The 21203-nt window shown below is 38.4% G+C and overlaps 1 protein-coding gene across 1 annotated transcript in view; it reads left to right on the forward strand.

Annotated features, from left to right (window-relative positions):
- LOC139731585 (uncharacterized) overlaps positions 1–17333 on the forward strand; it is a 40473-nt gene extending 23140 nt beyond the window's left edge. Inside the window, exons 4-7 of the mRNA XM_071642474.1 lie at positions 5558–5660; positions 11280–11375; positions 15164–15272; positions 16701–17333. Coding sequence (XP_071498575.1) covers positions 5558–5660; positions 11280–11375; positions 15164–15272; positions 16701–17223 — 831 coding nt within the window. The 3' untranslated portion in view covers positions 17224–17333. The remainder of the gene's footprint in view (positions 1–5557; positions 5661–11279; positions 11376–15163; positions 15273–16700) is intronic.
- Positions 17334–21203: the final 3870 nt, after the last annotated feature.

A 21203-nucleotide genomic window follows, 5' to 3' on the forward strand; every position in this document is an offset into this window, starting at 1 on the left:
TAGTCAATCTTAAGTATTGTTAAATGCACAAAATGTGAACAATAATAGTTATAACAACATTGTTTCTAGACTAAATCGTCTACAGTTATGGTTTAGTGAAAAAATAGTGATAACTATCTCTTTATAATTTAGCCTTTATTGCAAAATTTCTATATGGTAGGGTGTTTCGTGATACGACTGACATACACATATGCATTAAGTGTGACAACTCGAACATTTTTTTTTTTTTAGAATCACTGCTCCCAATGGTTAACAATACCTTTAAACACTGTATGGTCACAGATGGAAGCCCAACTCATTCACGTAATGAGTATTACAAAATTCTGGAGCAATTCTGAAATTGAGGAGCAGGGTAAAACCTTTCCAAGGATGTCGGACTGGCGAAGCAGGCGCATCCCGAAGAAAGGCGTCTGCAGCCAACCTCCCGAGACGAGCTGTGGGAAGGGCGTTGTTCACCTAACGCACAGCACGTCTCTTTTAATTGGAATGCGCATATTCATGCATGGTATTTCATAGGGGACATCCTCTTTTATCATCAAGTCTTTGTTAGATATCGGCGAAATGCAATGAAAGCTGAGATTTTCCCACCCGGTGATTCAACAGGTCACGAGTAGGCCCTAATGTTAAGGCCCATATAGAGATGGGTGCTGTAGAGTAAAGTTACTAACTGCGGATGATTTAGAATGCAAAATGCCTACATCCTCCCACTGACGGCGCCCTACATATTGTCTTCCACTGGCTGATTGGTCTTTTATTTTCTTTAAAAACATTGATTATAAAGTTTGAGAAAGTAATTATTAGAGATGAGATGAGCTAATACCTAACTGAATGAATATGCATACTTACATAATGTTTGTACAATGATTGATATATACATATAAGACATGCTTTTGACGTTGATATACGGTACTTGCACTGTAATTTGACCTAGTTGGTAAATAGCGAGTCGGAGCAGTTATAGTCCGACTTACTGTGATAATTGTAGTAGTGACGTCAACTATTAATCAGTGAGCATGGAGTGGAGAGTCCCTTTAAAATGTTCTTTACCTGTTTACATCTTGACACGAGCATACTATACAAAATGCACACTGGTCATTGTAACATCAATCAAATCTGCGAAACAATGGCTATTTGATTAACGATTGGCTTTATATAACTCTTGTCTTTAAACAAAGCCTCAATCGTGATTCCCAAAGTTTGTTGCATGCCAAATGGTGTGAGGCGAGAATTCTTTGGCTTTGTTTGCAAGGATTTAAACATATCGTTCTGTTCTAGTTTCTCTGACCTTGAGAGCTAATATCCAGGTTGCGCTTTTGAGAATAAGAAATTAAATACAAGGGCACTTATCATAAATGTTATTAGGATGTAAGGCTTAATAGTCAAGTATAGATACAATGTGATGGTTGCAGCATAGGGCCTACGTCATCATGACGCATTGAATGAGTATACCAATAATCTAATTTACAATTCACAACGATGAATTTTGTGTTGGCAATTTCAAACAACGTTGACTCATGTTTCATCGCTGGTGGTTCCTTTTCTACAAAACATTTTCATCACTTTCCATGATTATTGACCATCCTCCAAGAGTGCGTCATTTACAAGCATGACAAGTATCGGGACACGCATAGCCCTGCGTATAGCCAGTAGCCACTGGGTTTCAACCCAGTATACTATGTTCATAAGTACTGTTAATCCTCACGCCTTCCGTCGCTATTTTCACTTTTATTACTAGAAAAAAAGCGCAGAACCCTTCGTAATTAAAAACCGTGATGATTAGCCCACGAGACGACTGATACAAAAGTTTTAGCTGTATACTAGTGTTTGCTCCGGCGGTCAGTCTGTCGTTGTAAAAGATCGCGATGCATGGATGGGCGATACTATAGTGCGGGGAGCTAGGGATTGTCCACTAATGACCGACCTTGTCCAGTGTCGTCTGTGACTAAAAAATCTATTTATGCCCCACGAAATTAGTAAGATGACCTTAGTGGACAATTGTTTGGATTTCTCACTTTATGACACATCGGAATAGAACCGTGGAAACAGGAAATAGCTCGGCTCGAGAGCGAGGGAGGAATACGATGTTGGAAATGTAGAAGAGTCGGGGGGGGGGGGACGATTATCGTAAAGGTCCCTCGACACAGTCGCTCAACCTCTTTTTGCTCTTGCCTAGCATGCAGATTTCGGATTTTGTGCAATCTGTCTTCATTATTATATATATCAAGGATTCATTAGCTGTTCAAAAATACGAGTGACGACGGAAAGACTGTTTCATCTGTTTTATACGCTTGTGAGTCCAAAGTCACCATTGTGACTTGGTACTTCTGCAAATTATGTCAACGACATCCAAAACATTTACATTCTAGACTCGTTACAAAGAGGGAAGATGTTTTTTTCCCTTCTAATCTTTTATTCATAAGTCATCGACCATACAAAACACAGTCGTCCAACAGGTAAAGAGCAATGTTTGTGTTGTTAATGTTTTATTTTTCATTTCACGATCCTATCCAATCGTCTGCTTTCGGAGATATGAAAATATTTGATAATTTAGATGTTGACACAGCAGTTCAAGCAGTTGAGTTTTACTTTTATACCCTTTTCCACGTAAGATTATGATTCAGATCAATCCAAAATGAACTGTAAATATGGATAGTGCGGACGATTGTGTGGATATATATTTCCGTCAGTCTTTCTGTAAGGCTGATCGGATATCTTAAATTTCAGAAAGTGACGAATAGCACACCGATGGTCAAAAAGCAGACAAACACTTTGGATCAATACCAGTCGAGTTCTCATCTTATGACACGTATAATACTGACAGTTCGCAAGATACACAGAGATACAATCTATAGTACCCCAGTCTCAGCCTACTGGCCCTGATCTGGTTTGGAATATCTGCTATTTTAAGCGCGCAAAATGTAATAATGATCCACCGAAGATGTTGTCTTCTGACACTAAATTTGGCTTCGTCATATGAGGAGGGTTTTCTTCTCCCCCCCCCCCCCCCCGCTCTCTAGGCTGAGATATAGCTTTAAAATGTTCATACTAAAAATTATGGCACAACTTTCGTTTAAACTCAAATATGCAGTGTATGATATTTCAACTTATTTTCCTCAGAGTAAGTATAACGTTGTTTGTTTTTTCCCCGAAGCATATTAATTTCGTAATCCTTACTGAACCTTTAAAACAAGATAAGGTGTCTGGAAATTGAATTCCTTCCCAGCTCCCACCGGTACATTGCAGATTTTGAGAAAAATGATATGCAAACAATCGCTATATGATAAATTTATACAAACCGAGAAAGGTTAAAGGACAAGTCCATCTTCATATACACAAGGATTGAGAGAATGCAGCAATATTAGTAGAACACATCAGTGAATGTTTGAGGAAAATTGGACAATCCGTTCAAAAGTTACGAATATTTTAAGTATCTGCGCAGTCACTGCTGGAAGAGAAGACTACTACAGTGTATGATGTCACATGCGTACAACTATATAAGGAAAATAAAAAGAGAATTTCACACGAACTTTACTTTTTTGATAAAGTGCACATTTCTTCGACTTGCTACTGACGTAGGTTAAGGGTAATATTATTCCCCCTGCATTCTGATAGAGGGAAGTCGAGTGTTCTTTTGTTATGCGAGAAAAATGGAAATATGTTGAATTTTCTTTATTCTTTCTTTATATCGTTGTACTAACGTGACATCACAAGCTATAGTAGTCTTTTTATCCAGCCGTGACTGAGCAGAAACTTCAAAAATTCATAACTTTTTAACGGATTGTCCGATTTTGCTCAATCTCTCACTGATGTGTTCTACTAATATTGCTTCATTCATTCAACCCACATGTCTATGAAGGTGAACTTGTCCTTTAATGCACTGTTAGCGTTTTACATGTATGAGTTCAATCAAATGAAATTGATTGGATTGATCTATCAAAATATTTTTTCCGTATTGATTGAAATGTCTCTTTTTGCTTAACTTCACTTCGTGGTGTCACACAAAGGAAACACAAGCATCAGCGGCAAATCATTCATTATGCTCAAAGTATGAATTTCCTGTTTTTCTATGTCTGAATCCAATATCTATACCGCAAGGAATTCTCTGTCCTTTCGAAAACAAGTTTCCGTGCCTTGTACATTCGGCGTCTCCCCTGCTGTTGGTGCGAGATCATGTTCTAGAAAGAGAGGGAGAGAGAGAGAGAGAAAAAAAAAAGGGGGGAGGGGGTTGGAAAGAGACTATTCCTTGAAAAATAGTTATTATCTTAATGCAAACCACTCACACCAGGAAATCGCCCAAGAAGTCGGTTTTGGCGTGTAAATCAAGTTGGCCGGCGCTGAGTCGTTCAAAGTCGACACCACCAAGCTGTTGCTCCTTTGTCAAGTTTGTAGAAGTGAAAATGGCCACGTCTCGCTTTGTTGGCTTATTCACCTCTAAATTCGGCTGATTAAAGGGGAAGTTACCCCCCCCCACCACCAAATATGTAATCGACATAATGCTGAGAGAGTAGTGAAAAACAACAAACTTTTTTTTTTTTTTGGATGTACAGCCCATTCGAAATTACTATTCTCCTTCTTTTTCATTTTAAAGTTAGCATAATATCATTGCATGTGTCGACCTCTCTGGATTGAGACGAGAAGTCACAGTAGCGTAAATATATTAAAAAACGAATTGTACCCAAAAAACAAACAAACAAATTCTCCAAGATACAGAAAGAGCGTTTGTCCTAAAAGCTCCTCCGGAAAGAACACGAAAAGTATTTGATTAAAATATCTCAGAAAGAACCTGGGAAAGTGGACGTTCATAAAATCGATAATTTTTAGCACTTGAGAAAATGTATTCAAATTTTGTAGAACATCATGGCACTCTTCCTATCAAGAAAAAAAAAACTCGCTTGAGATCGCTTGAAAGTGGGAGAAATTTATATATCGTTTTGACAGATCGTGTTTGTTTGTTTGTATGTATGTGTGCGTGTGTGTGTCTTTACGTCTTTCTTTTCTCCTTTTTGGGAGATTAGCTTTAGTTTTATTAGTTCAGTTCAGTAATTAGTTATTGTCCACGAGGGAACTGCAAAAATACAAGCTTTCCTTTTCAGCAGTCTCCTCCATTCCCAACAAATTTTATTTTAATCAGAAAGGCCACAGTACCTATTGTCAATTCACAGTATTTTCTTTCTTGCTAAATTGTACTGATCTTGTGTTACTATGTATATGTATAATTATTTTATGTTGTTGGAAATGAAATATATAAAAAAAAATAAACATTGTAGGTTAAAATACAAAAGGAAGAGAAATAGAGGGGGGGGGGGGAAACGATAGTAACATCGGGTTTAGAACAATTATATTGATGGTAAATGTAAAAGGAATGGGGTCCACAATGATATCAAAATCGATATATACCTTTACATATTTATGGAGAAGCTTAAAGAGCCCGAGACCAACGTAGAAGACGAGTTTAAAATAGATGTCGCGCCTCAATTATCTAATTACCCGTATGCAACAGCTTCATGCATTTTCCCCCTTTCTCTATCTTTCCCTCTCTGTTTGATCTCCGTTCCAGTTTATATTCGAAGCCAAACTCGGAGGCGCTCTGCGCAGTGGCGTTGCCCTTAGCAACCTGAGCTTCACGGTCTACAGCCCGAAGAAACTCACAGGTAAGTCACGTGACTCGAGAATTTCTCGTCAATGATCCTCCTGCTTCCATGCAGGCGAAAGACAATTGTCCGATGAATAGGCCCTTTACAGGGACGAATCTTGACCTCTATTATACAGAAACCGACACACGGATACAACTCTGCTTTTCATATCGAATAAAACAACTCCGAATCATTACTGCAAATAAGAGGGACTTTGTTGAAAATATAAAAGGAATGAAATTGAAAATCCAGAATCAGGGTAAAGGCCAAGAATGTTAACTATAACCCACCTCTCTGCTAACCCCCTCCACAAAATATAAAGGAAAACGTGACTCCATGTTCAAATTTTAATTGATCAAGAACAAAACGATCAAACAAACAAATCAGTATTAACGTGCCATTGAAGTCTGAAAGTACATTGAGAGAGGTGTAGGAAATTTTGAATTCAATAGATTTTCACGAAATAGTATTCTTGGTCACTGTAACATTAAAGGACATGTACAATGCAAATTCATGTTATCTGGTGTTGATTAATACCTTCTTTTATCTTCATTGGAAAATATGACCAAAAGAATATTTTAATTTGTGTCATATATATCTTATAATAATTCATGTTATCCGGTGTGCATTAATAATACCCTTATCTTCATTTAAAAAAAAAATGGCCAAAAGAATATCTTAATTTGTGCCATATAGTTTTCTGTTATTGTATTGTTTTATCATCTGGTATATTTCTATTCATATGGTTAACAAAAGAGGTATAAGAATGCACACCTCCTGTAAAATGAACACAATTGCAGGTTTACATACAATGTCTTTTGTTAATCATGCATACTAACATGGAAACATGCCAGTTATGCTCAGTCCATGGCAATGTACATTGTAATGCCTTTTATTAATCATATTAGCTGATTGACAGAGCGATGACGTCATCGGCTGAATATTGATCTGGACATTATTAGTTTGTTGTTGGTTTATTTGTTTGTTTGTTTTTGTTTTGTGGTTTGTTTGTTTGTTTGTTTGTGTTTTTTTTTTTTTTTTTTTGGTGGCGGACTCAAGTAATTGGAAGAACAATAGCAGAAAATTATCATGAAACATTAGGCACATTTCCAGCTATTCTTTTTACACACATAAGTGACACTCATGATATTATTGAAATTAGCATAAGTCAATAACATGCATTGCATTCCTGATTAGGTCCTTTAACAAATTACACACGGGGACGATGTCATCAACACAAAACACTGTCATTAAATAGTATAAAATCTTACGATGTTATCCTTTTATCAATTTCATATGTTTCATTTCAAGAGCAATTTGATATAAAGGGTGTAATATCATGTCTTTGACGCATGTCAGAAGATGTACGTAAAGATTTATGTACAAGAGGCTTTTGAGGCCATGACAGTGTAATTTGCATAACCATGTTCTGGGGGAAAAACGCAAACGTCCATGAACTTCTTATTTCTTGTACCTAGTATCTTGTGGCTGTCTTAATTCTATCTGATTGATTTTTACTGTATTCAAGTAAGCCAATCTGAACTTGAAATGTCTTTTTTTACTCTATAAATTGTTTATTTCTTTGGGCTAATTTTCAAAGAAAACTCCATTCTCTTTCACTGAGTTAAATGTATTCAGTAAAGTCAACTGGTCGACGGCTTGTTTTTTTTTTTTAGATATTTATTTTAAGCTAAAAACATGGGTACAAGAAAAGACAAGTAGCCTACACAAAGCGGAGGTAAAAGAAGGCATAGTCAGTGATAGTACAGTACTTAAACATACATGGGTTATCATCATTTTTTTTTCGTGTCGAGAGCAGAATATGGTTCAGGAGGGTATCTCGTGTTCATCCTCCTTTCGGTTCCGCTCCTCAATATCCGGCTCGTAAATTGGATCTGGTTGCGTCGCTTCCTCCATCCCATACCGCGTTATTAATTAGCGGTTTCTTTGCCTTTGGCAGTCGTACAACTTATGACTGCCGGCATTTGCTCGTGATGTGAGAGAAGTCAGATGTATAGCTTGCGATACAGGCTGGTGCAAGTCGGTGTGTGTGTGTGTGTGTGTGTGTGTGTGTGTGTGTGTGTGTGTGTGTGTGTGTGTGTGTGTGTGTGTGTGTGTGTCTGTGTGTGTGTGTGTCTGTGTGTGTGTGTGTGTGTGTCTGTGTCTGTGTCTGTGTGTCTGTGTGTGTGTGTGTGTCTGTGCGTGTGTCTGTGTACGCACGCGAGCTCACAGATAGGAGCCTGTTCCATAAAGATTGATCGTAAGGTTGATCTTAAGATTGGTGCGCTTCAAAAAAGGTTATACGCTCTAGATCTGCTATTAAATGTGTGCTAAAACCAAGCATTAAGTATCTTAATGAAAGATACTTACGATCAGTATTGATCTTACGCTCAATTCGCTGAGTTACACTCAATAAATCGAGCGTAAGATCAATTTTAACTCTTTCTGAAACAGGCTCTTGGTCAGTTTGCATGTCATTACAAAGAGATGTCTTTATTCGATTCAGAGACAACAAACAATTAAAAACAAAGATAGATTGAATTTTGAGAGTGTAGAAACGTCGCTACAAAAACCGTTGATGTAGAGTACACCTATTTATAATGATTTCGCGGCTATCAAACCCACTTGGAAAATGGCGTTCAAACCAGGGCAAACAATGGAAAAATGAATAACGATACCTTTTATTAACAAAACAAAACCTAATGACACAAAAGCCAGAGAACAAACGAAACAAGCAAAGCAACGTACTCATACATCCTGTATTCACAAAGTTTGGCTCCAGACTTTGCCCGTACTAAAAACAGCTGCAGTCGTCAGCTCACCTCTTCCAACACAACTCTAAGCCAGTAACTCCGGTCGGGATTTGCCAGGTATTACCGGCAGCGACGTCACCAGACAGAGGAGTAAGGTGTCTGGTAGAATTAAATTTCTGACCTTATTCTTCGCTTCCTCTCCTGCGTAATGCCTGTGCCAAATTTGTACAATTGAATATCATCGCTTGCTGGTTTTTTTTCGAGAGAGGTAGGCTTCTCACAGCATTAGAAGCACGGTCTCCCAATGGGAAAAATACTGAATCGTAACTAAAGCAAGCGGATTTGTCACACCACCCCTTCACGTAGTATAGAGAGGGTGAGCCCCTTCTGCTCAAAATGTCTGAAATTGTCACCATAGAATGTTTGACAGCTTTCGGCTTTATGGCGACAGGAAGCCGGGCTGTGATTGAATGGAGTGTGAAGTATTTACATACAAAACTGCACAGAACTAAACCTGTTGATATATATGTATATACCCCTCATGCAGAAAAGTTAAGGGAATCCTGCATTATGGTGTATATTGATTCAAATGGTGGACAGATTCCAAAGACTTTTTCATAACAAACAAATTTAGAGCAATTTGAGTGCACCTGGAGACTGCTGGTAACGTCTAAGCTGAATTTGTGATTATCATTTATAGCATTATTATTTTTTAAGTACATGATACCCTGAATTCTACCAAGTATAAATTTCCAATCTCTCTCTCTCTCTCTCTCCCTCCCTCCCCTCTCTCTCTCTCTCTCTCTCTCTCTCTCTCTCTCTCTTCATTGAAAACTGAGGATCTCTATATTTTCGGGTAACGCTTGCCCATATACCATGTTTATACTGCATAATATTATGGCCTCCCGCGATTTTCTACTTTAATACAATAATTGCAAACATTCTAATTGTCTGATTTGGCACATACATACGTACACATATAATGTCGGTTATTGAAGCCAAAGTCTCAAGCATAAAAGTAGCTGTAAAATGATGGCACAAACACCAATGAACTTGGATTTTCTGACACAATTCACCATTCCAGCGAGTCTATTCTGCATGGAATGAACAACGTCATAACGAAACAACCTTTCATTTTGCCGGTAGAATTTTGCGACAGCCTAATACAGCTCCACTTAACATTTCCTGTTTGAAGAAAAAGAAAACGCCATATTTTTTGAGCTGCCTACATGTGATTATGTATAAATCAAACGTTCTTGTAACTTTATCGATATCGGGTAGAAATTGTAAAACTCGACGTTTCTGGCCGGATGGTAGGTTTGCCCTCACGGACGAAGAATATGGCGCGATGTTGAGAGACAAGCGGGCGCGTGTTGAATTTGTAGAACAGGAGGCTGTTGGCGCCTTGCTCGCCAGTTCTTTCTCCAACTTCATGCTTTGAATAGACGCCATCTGTTGAAAGAAAAGAGAACACACGTCTCGTGTGCAATGAACAGCAGTAAAAACGAAAAAAACATTATTGTCATGATTGTATTCATGGACGTGTCGCGGTCTGGGTTGGATGAAATCCAGGAATCCCAATGTTAACAGAAAGGAGAGATAATCGGGAATGAACCCACCACCTCTTGAGAAAATTTGCCCCGGATGTTATCGTCCTGACACCTTTAGATTAGCAACTCTGAAAGTCACTTCATTATTATCTTATACGGGAGAAAGACTATTGCTTAGATTCTTTAGATCTGCACATAATCACTAGATATGTACAAATAATCATTAAATCGGCCAACTTCAGAGAGAAAGCAAACACATAAGCATCTAGATTGATTTGAAGACGTTGCGGGAAAAAGATTTTTTTTTTTTCAAAACGTATGAAAGCGAAACAAACATGCTTATATGAATAGCAATAGATTAAAATGAAAGATTTCCTTATAGATACTTTACTTTCGAATCACTAACAATGAATAGTAAGGTAATGGCGAAAATTTCGCAGTGCATTTGATAATAAAGGCTCTTGACCCACACTTTGGTTCTTTATAATGACTGACATGTACTTCACCATGGCAAATGTATACAGTACGTTATTCGAATACCTGGTATACGTTTCAATTATGTCTTTGTACCGTCAAAAAGACAGACAAAATTCTATTGTATAGTAATAATCGATGTTGATGTTACTTACTTATGTTGTTTCGTTGCTTTTGTGAACATAAAGTGGAAACAAATTCATATCATTCAAGTAACACAGCAACTAACCACAAATCCGTGGTCTCTTGGACTTGCAGGGATGGCTTTTTTTTTTTAAAGTTGAGATGGGGATTCAGGTTCAAACTCTTTGCGAGATAATTAGGAACCACTTATATGATATATTAAAGAGCATCCAAGAGGAATTAAAAATTTATTTTATGAAAAATCGGTTTTGAAATGGCTGAGATATCCAAAAACAAAATGGTCCTCTAATAATACATGTAATAAAAGGTGGAACCCACGTTTTATCATACCGCTTTATCTTGCTTTGTTTCTAGTAGTAGTAGTAGTAGTAGTAGTAGTAGTAGTAGTAGTAGTAGTAGTAGTAGTAATAGTAGTAGTAGTAGTAGTAGTAGTAGTAGTAGTAGTAGTAGTAGTAGTAGTAGTAGTAATAGTAGTAGTAGTAGTAGTAGTAGTAGTAGTAGCAGTAGTAGTACTAGTAGTATAGTAGTAGTAGCAGCAGCAGCAATTATATAGAAGTAGTAGTATCGTAATGATATCATCGTCATCATCATCATCATCATCATCATTATCATCACTGACAACATCATTAGCTGTAATTCATCATCACTGAAACCATCGGAACTTGCTCTAGGAGAGATATAGGTTGCTGAAATCTGGCTCACACATCATTGTTCCCCTTCTTCAGGCGAGGAGATCGACGTGGTGGAGGAGTCGTCTACCCTGGCGGCCGAGGATGGCGGGAACATTCTGGAGGAGGCTACGGAGAACCCCGAGAAGATCTGTGAGTCCTTCGATGTTATTTTTATACCTCACCCTCACACAGCGTGTATTCGGGGTATATGATTCACTCTGAAGCAGGGTCGGGTCGGGTCGGTCGGTCGGTCGGTCGGTCGGTCGGTCGGTCGGTCGGTCGGTCGGTCGGTCGGTCGGTCACTCCGTTGCAAAATCTTGTGGATCAAACTCCTTACTCATGTTTTTAATGTAACAAAGGCATCAGTCCTCGGAACGAAGCAAAATAAAAATTCAATTCACATGCACAGGTTCACTGAAGAGTTAGCAGGTTAGTGTCGTAATATACAGACAAAGCCATATTGTTCTCGCTTTTACCATTATGCCAAACAGGTGCATAAAAATTTACTTCCAAATTCATCAAATTACCTATTTCTGATTCATTTTTTTTAAACCCGTGCAGGTCCACCCCTTCTCAGTCGGGAGACACTCCACGCAATACGCTGGATTGGTGTCCATGAAGGGATGAAAATAGCTCGTCATTATGTTGACAAAAAAGATCGTGTTAAAATTAGACCATCGTGTTTAATCTTAATAAGTAATCTCGTTAACCTCTTGAGCGAAAGTGTTACACACGAGAAAGCGGAGGGAAAATATTCGGAGCCCCAAAATGTCCCCACCAACTTTCGCTCAGTTTGCCGAGTAGCAAATTTAGTAATACAATTGGAATATGGACAGTAGCCTAGATGTGTGACAACAGTCTATTAAAAACAAACTTTGCGTAAAGACAAAATTGAAAGGTTATGATGATATGTACATGAACACCTTTATCTTTTTCCCTTTCTTGGATCATCGCAACTTTAAAGATTCTCTTGCCGCTGTGAAATGACATCCAAAAGACCCGAACTTGGCATGTGTAAGGAAAAACAGAAACATAAACTTATCCAATTTACGTGACCTCTGTGCAGCTCCGACGCTGCTTGGCTCCCTGCTGCAACTTGTATACGTGAAAACTTATCATACAACTCACAGATGTAAGAGCAGCACGCATGAAAAGGACTTCGGCGGAAATCTTTATAAAAACTAATTACACGTCTGTGCGCTGATACACGATGACAAGGCGTTGATGAAGATGCTTCTCGTTACACCCCTCTCCCCGCCCCTCTCCCCCTTATTTTGCCACACGACATCAATATCTCACTTTAAAGGGATGGCATACTTTTGGTTGAGATTGAGATTCAGGTTTAGATTTTGCGTGAGATGATTAGAAACCACTCAGATGAAATATTAAGGTAAGGAGTATACAAATCTAAGAAAAATGAAAAGTTTACATTTGATGAAAATTGCTTTTGAAACGACTGAGATATCCATAAAAGAATGCAAAACAAAGTGGTCTTAATAAAAGGTGCATCCTACCTTTAAATAAGGACCTCTTTATTTTTGGATATCTTGGGAATTTGAAAACCAATTTTCATCAAATAAACTCCTTAATTCCTCTTATAATATGCTCTTAAGTATCTTATATCTAAGTGGTTGCTAATTATCTCACGAAATGTTTAAACCTGAATCCCCATCTCAACCAAAACTATTATCATCCCTTTAAAATAATGGAGCACACAATATCGTATTCTATCACGTATGCCTCCCACATAAGATTGTGTCATTTTCCCCTGTCATTCAGACGGCAAGGGGCCCCCAATTCTTATGCTGTGATGAGCAAGACGTACTTGTCTTCACGTGATCCGCAATCAGAGATTAATTCACAGGCGAGCGTCTTGAGCTTTACAGCCACCTTTTGCCAATGCTCCCCTCCCCACCTGTCCGGCGAGCTATCTGCCAGGGGTGTTGCTTACGACACCTGCCACATTCAAGGTCGAACGAAATTCTGAGTACTGCTTCACTATCTGTCCCGTCCCGGGGACAATACTGCCATTGAGTTGCAGTTGCAGTTGCAGGCGCCGCTGTTGAGGGCGCTTGTCGAGAGCGAATGTCGACATCGTACGTGACTGAAGGATTCCGGCACGTTAAAGAGTTTGATACCCACTGGGAGCTGCAGGGAAAATGCTACAATACCTTTTTTTCCCGGTATCTTGGGAGTGCCATACTTCGGTTTTACATAATATGAGAAAGCAGTTTATTCCTTTGACTTTTTTTTCTTTTTGAAAAACAATGACATTCTCTATTCTATAGTTTTCTACGAATTTAGCGAAAGAATTCTGAAAAAAAAAATCGATATTATGATTATTATACCGAAGTCTGTGACTTAGTCAGTACAGCTGGACTTCATGTTATCGCAACATTTAAAACGAACTAAATAGGTGAAAAGAAAATGATTGACAGATCGACCTAATAATCGACCAAATAAGATCAGTGTTTCTATTATAAAAACGGGTTAAACATTTTTGTCTGCCTACGTTTAGGTTTTGTTATAATAGAGGCTCATTATGACCTCTACCACCTTGAACAACGACAACACCCCAAGCTGTACAAATTCCAGACTTTGACTATGCACATTTCATGTGGAACGAACACCAAAACCCGAAAAGGGAAACTTTACAAATTTCCATTACGGTCGGAGTTTTAGTAAGAACTGACGACTTGATAGTTCTGTAGAAAGCACTTACAGGTTAAAGTATTATGGGACCCGTAATCGCAGCACTTTTTGTTTTTGCAACATCGCATCTCGCTTTAGTGCCGAGGTAAATCCCTAGACCTGTACAAAACTTTACTAATTTGGGTTAAAATGCACAGGTTTCATCCCGAGTCACACTTTTGTTAATACATTCAGCACTCTCCAGTAAGCTACAGTAATTCCTGCAGCGATTCTCCTACCCTGTGTTTGTGTGCCTCCCTTATTGGGTAAGGGTGTTTTCGATGGACTACGATATCAGGCTAATCCGAGCCGAAAATGCCACATAGGGATCAGAGCGATTTAGCGCCGCCACAGGTGATCTAGGGTTTATTGCTTCTCATTAATGTTGCAGAAATGATAACACGCGGCTCCCAATTCGCAGGCTGCCTGAAAGTCTCGTGCATTACGCCCATGCAACGGAAGGTTTTTAAAGCTTTCTTGCAATTTTGAGATTACGGTGCTATTTTTCATTCCAAATCTGCTGAGTCAAAATTCAATTGTAAACTTATAGTCGTACAACTTTTTTTTCTATGCTTTTTTTATGATGAGTTGGTCTAAAAGGGTAACTATAAGTGCCAAAATAGTTATGGCAAGAAATATGCACTATAAAATAAGGTAAAAAGATATCACTGGAAAGGCTGAATGCAATTGCAAGTTTCGTTTCCATAAATTGATCTTTGTCGATGTATTCGACCCCCATACTCTGTGTCACCCAACCTCAACTTTGTGATGCAGGAGGGCATTTTGTTGTCATGAATGAAATTTGTAAACCTATATGCAGAGTATAATATCTTTTAAGATTTCTGTGTTGTCCGTTAGTCACAAATGTTGCTTTGAGCATGCAGAATGGTATGCATTCTTTTCTTTTTTTTTTGCACGCCGTACTTACATTTACGCTAAATCCATTCTTATTGTTTCCGGGAAAGAACAGTTTTAGCAGCGTACTTAATTTGCTGTTCCACGATAACTTTGATTTAGCTTCACCAGAAATTGTATAATGAAACTTTCATGAAGATACGATATATCACGCAACTTTCGCGACTTTTTAATGTGTACATTTCGCCATCTATCATGTCTGTGCCAAACTACCTACGACATGATTTGTGTGACCAGTAAATGACGACCAATCAACCAATCAATGATGATTAATTGCTACAAATTCTTGTTTCGTGTCATGCTGGACCTTCCACCCTACCCCACCCCTGCAGATTCCCGCCCCACCCTGACGTTCCTGGTGGCCGTGGTCGCCAGCAGTCTACTGGTCGTGCTCATGCTCCTCTTTGCAGTGGTCGTCATCTGCCTCGTCCGAAAAATCAGGTGATGACAATGATTTTCATCTGACCTTAATGATCATCCAAGCTTTAAAGAAATAATAAACAACCAAAAACGGCTTTAAAATAATGACCCCAAAGCCTTGCAAGATCCGTCTGCTTAGCAGACTTTATGTATGATGAGCTTCAAACCTGTGATTACTATGGTATAAGACCAAGTTTGAGTGGCAGATATGGAGCCATTCTATCATAGTGACTACAGTTTCTAGAGAAGTTAGCTTATAGCGGGACATATCTCTAATTGACACAAATTTGGTGGAAACAAAAGACACGACTTTTGTTCTCATCATTTTCTCTTAAATCATTCTGAGAGGTATGATTAGATCTCGTTTTGCAAACAGAAAGTGGAAGTACATTCTAATCAATCAATCAATCAATCAATTATAAGCACATTACTCCCTTCTAAGTTGATTGCATAATTATCGTATTTGTGCTGAAAGGAAAAATGAGACGTACAAACTCTCCAAACTCCAACCCCATCTCTCCTTCTGTGTTTCTCTTGCTTTCTTCTTCATTCTAATACTTCGGATTAAGTGTATGGTAATGTGCAAAGTTAGCATAGGTTGGAAGTTTTCGCTTACTGTCTTGTCATATTTATCTGAAATCATATATGAATGATTAGACGGTGCACAACATCATCGGTATTATGACCTCGCTACATTTACATTTGTCCAAGAGACTCTGGTGTGAGCTCCATTTACTGGAGAAGCCGAGGATTATGACGGTTTCTCCTTTTTCTCGTTTCTTTAATCACATTCCTTCGCTTCCTCGTCAAAGCTGCAATGATGACTGGTCTGACTAGTATGTTGTCCGTAGATGGCGCTCTCCAGCTGACTCGCCAGGGCATGACTTGTCAGCTAGGACGTGAGCCACAGCCAATGAATATTATTAGAAACAGCGAGCAAGTACAATGCAGGTTGCGCGTCAGGAAGAAAAATCTTCCCGCGTCTGCAAAATCCAGATGAAGAAACATTCACTTGACATCTGACATCCAAAAACATATTCAGATGTTTGTTTTATTTGTGCTCTAGCATCGTAGAATGTAATTCGTAAGCTGCGCTTTGTTTCCCTGATATTTCAGAGATATGACAAGATATAAGCCTTTTCCACAAGTAACATGCGTATCAATTCGGTTCCCATAAAAGCATAAGGCCTAAAGTTAATTGTGGCACATTCACACATAACTGCTTGGATAGACTTATCAACTTACAAACAACGTGCTATGCTTCTCGTTTGAGGTAATGTTGAAGTTTTCACAAACAATTGAATAACGTAATACATGTACCATAATAATTTTGACCACCAACAATCGTATGTCCGTTTAATTATTAAACGCATCCTCTCAAACCTTCATTGCTCTGACTCTCGCATGCATTTCATTGGCTAACTGTCACCATCTGTCTTCAACTTGCAGGGTACTAAGCTCCACTGCACATCCATATGAGGAGATCTCGTCGACGAAGTCGGAGCGCGGCACGATGGAGGCCCCTCATCAGAAGGACGTCATGATCAATGACAACGGGTCGACGTTGCCTCGCTGGAAGCACGTTTCCTACTTGTCGGCCCACGACAGCAACCGCTCCAGCATCTACGCCGAGATCACCGAAGCCGAGGAGCGGTCCCGCTTCCACCGCTCGGGCACGGCAACCACCGGCGACTCGTTCGTCACTGCCTACTCGCTCCAGCACATCATCGAGCGGGCGGCGAACACCACCCCGACCAAGGCGCCGACGTCGAAGTCGACGGAGACCTCGCGTCGGCAGAGCGAGAGCGGGTGGGTGGACAATGTCATTTACGAGAGTGGGTTGGACATGCGCGAACTCACTTCGGAGAAAAGCGAACCGACCTACAGGAGGTTCACCGGTCCCGGCGCCGGGCTCGGCGGCATCTCCTTTGGAGGCTGGATGGAGGACTTGTCGCGATCGAGAACACTTTAACGTAGAAATCAGAGTCACAACATGCAGACATGAGAATGAACTGCGGCTGTGTCGTTGATGACTTGGACGCCATTAACTATTTTTGTGCTCTGAGTGCCCATTGGCAGAGAAAACCCCATAGATTTGTACACACTGTTCGGAACCGCCGGCACTGAAAGGGTTAAAGGCATTACTTACAGCACTGATTTCTCGTGGTGACTCGTAATAGACTACTATGACGGAGATGAGCAGCGTGTTACCTCAGCTATCTCAATCACCGTGTGCAGAATGGAGGACACAACTTTATTTATCCGAGCATCGCTGATTCGAAGAATCTATGACTTCGTAAAAGATTTAGCAATATGGAGGAAAAAAAGGAAACTTATATAGAGTGAGGGAGAGAGAGAGAGAGAGAGAGAGATCTCAAAAAGGAGAGAGATGAACAGGGGTAGAGAGAGGATACATATTATTCTTTTTCATCGTAATAAGAATGTAGTGTTTATATTATCGGTATAGTTATGATAAAGTTAAAGGGATGGTACAGTATTGGTGGAGATGAGAATTGGGCTTTTAACTTTTTGCGAGATACCAAGAAAACACTTATGATATAGTACAGAGCATACCATTTTAAGAGGAATTCAAAGTTTATTTGATGAAAATCGGGTTTGGAATGACTGAAACATCCAAAAACAAGGTAAAACAAAGCGATCATAGTAAAATGTGAGTCCCACACTTTATTAGAATTGCTCTTTTTTGGATATCTCAGCCATTTCAAAACCAATTTTCATCAAATAAACATTGAATTCCTCATAGAAATACATGCTCTTTCATATTTCATAAGAGGTTTCTCATTATTTCACCAAAAAAATGTTAGAAACCTGAAATTAGGTCTCAACCAAAACTGCACTATCCCTTTAATATTTTCATACCCTCTTTATTTCAAAAATGCGTGGCAAGTGGAAGCAGTAGAGTATTAGGAGAATTTCGAAAGAAAAAAGAAGAAGAAAACGATTAGTAACCATGGTAATGTTGAGGCCAACAAAACAAAACAACACAAAACGAAACAAAACAAAATAAAACAAAACATTGATGTGGTTGCTCTATGCATCGGTATACTTTAATTCTTCGTTTTGAATCCAGTCTACGTCGACGCTGGCATTTTGTTTGCCTGGTAAACTAATGGAACTAATGTGGCGATCATAGACGTAAAATATTTTGTTGAATAAATAAGTATATATATATTTTTTTCTTTCAAATTGATAATTTCACCATCATAACGTCACTCAAGCAAATTTTTCTTCAAATCAAATCAGTCGGCCATTTTAGGTCATAGAATGCCATGCGTCTGAATTGAAAATATGCCTCCAGGCCTTGGCTGTGAAAATGATCTCATATATTTTGTTAATGATTCTATTGTTGTCTCCTTTTAGCAGCTACTCCGGACATTGTCAAGTCACCGTATAAAGAGGGAAAAGCAAGCAAGCAAGCAAACAAACAAACTAACTAACTAACAACAAACAAGTGTTGATTTATCAAACGGACCATAACTTTAGGACGGGTTGTATGGTATTGTGATACATTCACGGCATCATTTGCCAAATAATGCTTTATTCATGTTATTGATGAATTCTTCTCAACAGATATCGACCCAATACAATGTTGGAAGAGAAAATGATATACTCCCTTTGATCCTCTCTTTCATGTCTTGCAGCTTGAACCTTGAACAAAAGACATAGTCCGTGCAAATATGCGCCTTAAACATGAAACAGTATTTCATATTTGGGTTAAGCAGTGAATGTCCACCCCGGAATTTCAGTGGCAGTCTGCCAAGCTTTGTTGAAAAGAAATGTAGAAGCTACTGCGTAGTTCACACACGGAAGACCATACTATCTACTGTCTTTCGTGCGTTTCATACAAAGGAACAAATTGCGTCAGTGGTATAGGTTTAGTGCGGTACATGATATAATGTATCACTTCGATCAATAGCATTTTGTATACATAGATAAATTTGTACCCAGTATTAGAACACTCCTTTTTAACCTCGCCTGCTCGTGCAATTTTGAAACGAGAAGGGATTTTTTTTTCTAAAAAAAACCTGAGAACTAGGTATCACAGGTTGAAAGGTAATTTACAAGGGAAAATCTTCAATCGACTTCTGTTCCATTTTTTTTTTTTTGCTTATCATCAGGAGAGCGTGACGACTCCACCGTCGTAAAGTCAATTTAAAGTATAAATTCTGATTCTTATACAAAAAAGGAATTGCTTATTTTGTGTCAAGAATGACATTTTAGGCTTCAGTATTGGATAAGCCATTCAACGAAATAGATAGATAGAGATAAAGGAGAGAGACAGATAGACAGACAGAGAGAGAGAGAGAGAGAGAGAGAAAGATTGATTAAAAAGAAGGTAGAAAGTAAGAAAATTAAATTACTGTCTTATCTATGAAATTATATACAGAACCCTATTTTTTCATTCTGTTTAATAAATGAAAAAAAATTATTGCTGCTATAATGCCACAATCTCAATCAATTTAATGAAATCATCGTCTGTTATTGTGATCTCGATTATGAAGTAATGCAAACAAACTTATATACCTTGACTAAAAAGACCATGCCACTAGAAACATTACGTAAAATCACTAGTCCTTTGTTTAGAAGTAGAATATATATAAATATATATGATATATAAATATCAAATTTTGTAGTATTCACGTCCATTTCACATTGAGTATTTCAAGCGAGTGGCTAGCATCATGTCTTTGTAAATGAGAGGATATAACTCTAACCCAGCGATGCTACCAATATTTGTGTTCTCGTGTATTCGCCAGAAATTGTTTTCTATAACTTATTTTCATATTATAATCATGTCAACTTTGAAGGTTTTGAAGAAGATATAATCCAAACATTGAAATAAATGTAAATTAGAGTTCCAGGTGACAACTGCAAAAGTCACTGTTAACAGGAAAAATGTAAAGGAATTTACAAAGGAGTTCTATATTACGTAATGTTAAACATCAATAATAATTCTGTTTTTTTTTTGTAAATAATTCACCGTCAGCATACTGTCAAGCTATTGAGTGTACATTTTGTATCATTGACTATTACAGAGCAGGGAGTATTCTGACATTATATGCTTGTATTGAATGTAAAATTGAGTGAGAATGATTGTAATAATTAGATGATAGCTATCCCAAAAATGAAGAGGCATTAACTGTCACTTTTTAGTGAGATTGTTTGTTTGTTTTTTCAAACATGTCATGATTTACATTTATCTTTATATGAGACCATCAATTGTAGATATTCTTTTGTATTAAAAAATAAGAAATAGAACGTATAATATTCAAATGTTGTGCTGATTCTGCATTCATCGCGTTAATGAACATTGAATCTTTAAAGACTGTCTTGTCTTGTACAAACAAAGGTTTCACCAAAGTCCACCAAACAAACAAACAAACAAACAAACAAACAAACAAACAAACAGACAATGTAAGAGTTGTGAAATTTTAAATGTCCACATTGTTTCACAAATTGTGACACATGTCAAAATCGTGCATGCGAATCAAATGAGGCAATTTTTATAATTCCATAAGTCTCGCAGGTCAATACATGTCGCAGCTCGCAGGGAGGCTTGCACACAAATTTTCGCATAATTTCCTCTTTACGAGGCGGATTTAAGTGGAGAAAAAAAAGGATAACCATTTAATTGCTGCAAATTTATTAACATATCAATTCAAACTTGCATTGATAGGTTTTGTGTTTGTTTGATCGCAGGTAACCACTTCAAGATATTTGTCTTCATCACATAGGTCGTGAAAGCAAGCAAGCAAGCAAACAAACAAACAAACAAACAAACAAACAAACCCAAATCAAATCAAAACAAAACAAATCAATAAACTCTAATGCCCTCTTGACTTGCCTATATTTCCGATCACCCGAAATTTCCCATGCACTGTAACTGCGGGTGCACGTCACGGGACCGACATCCGCGAGTCATACAGCCCA

This window comes from Diadema antillarum, unplaced genomic scaffold (assembly GCF_040938485.1).
Source record: "Diadema antillarum isolate AM-2024a unplaced genomic scaffold, OU_Dant_1.0 seq00000381_RagTag, whole genome shotgun sequence".
Lineage (NCBI taxonomy): Eukaryota > Metazoa > Echinodermata > Echinoidea > Diadematoida > Diadematidae > Diadema > Diadema antillarum.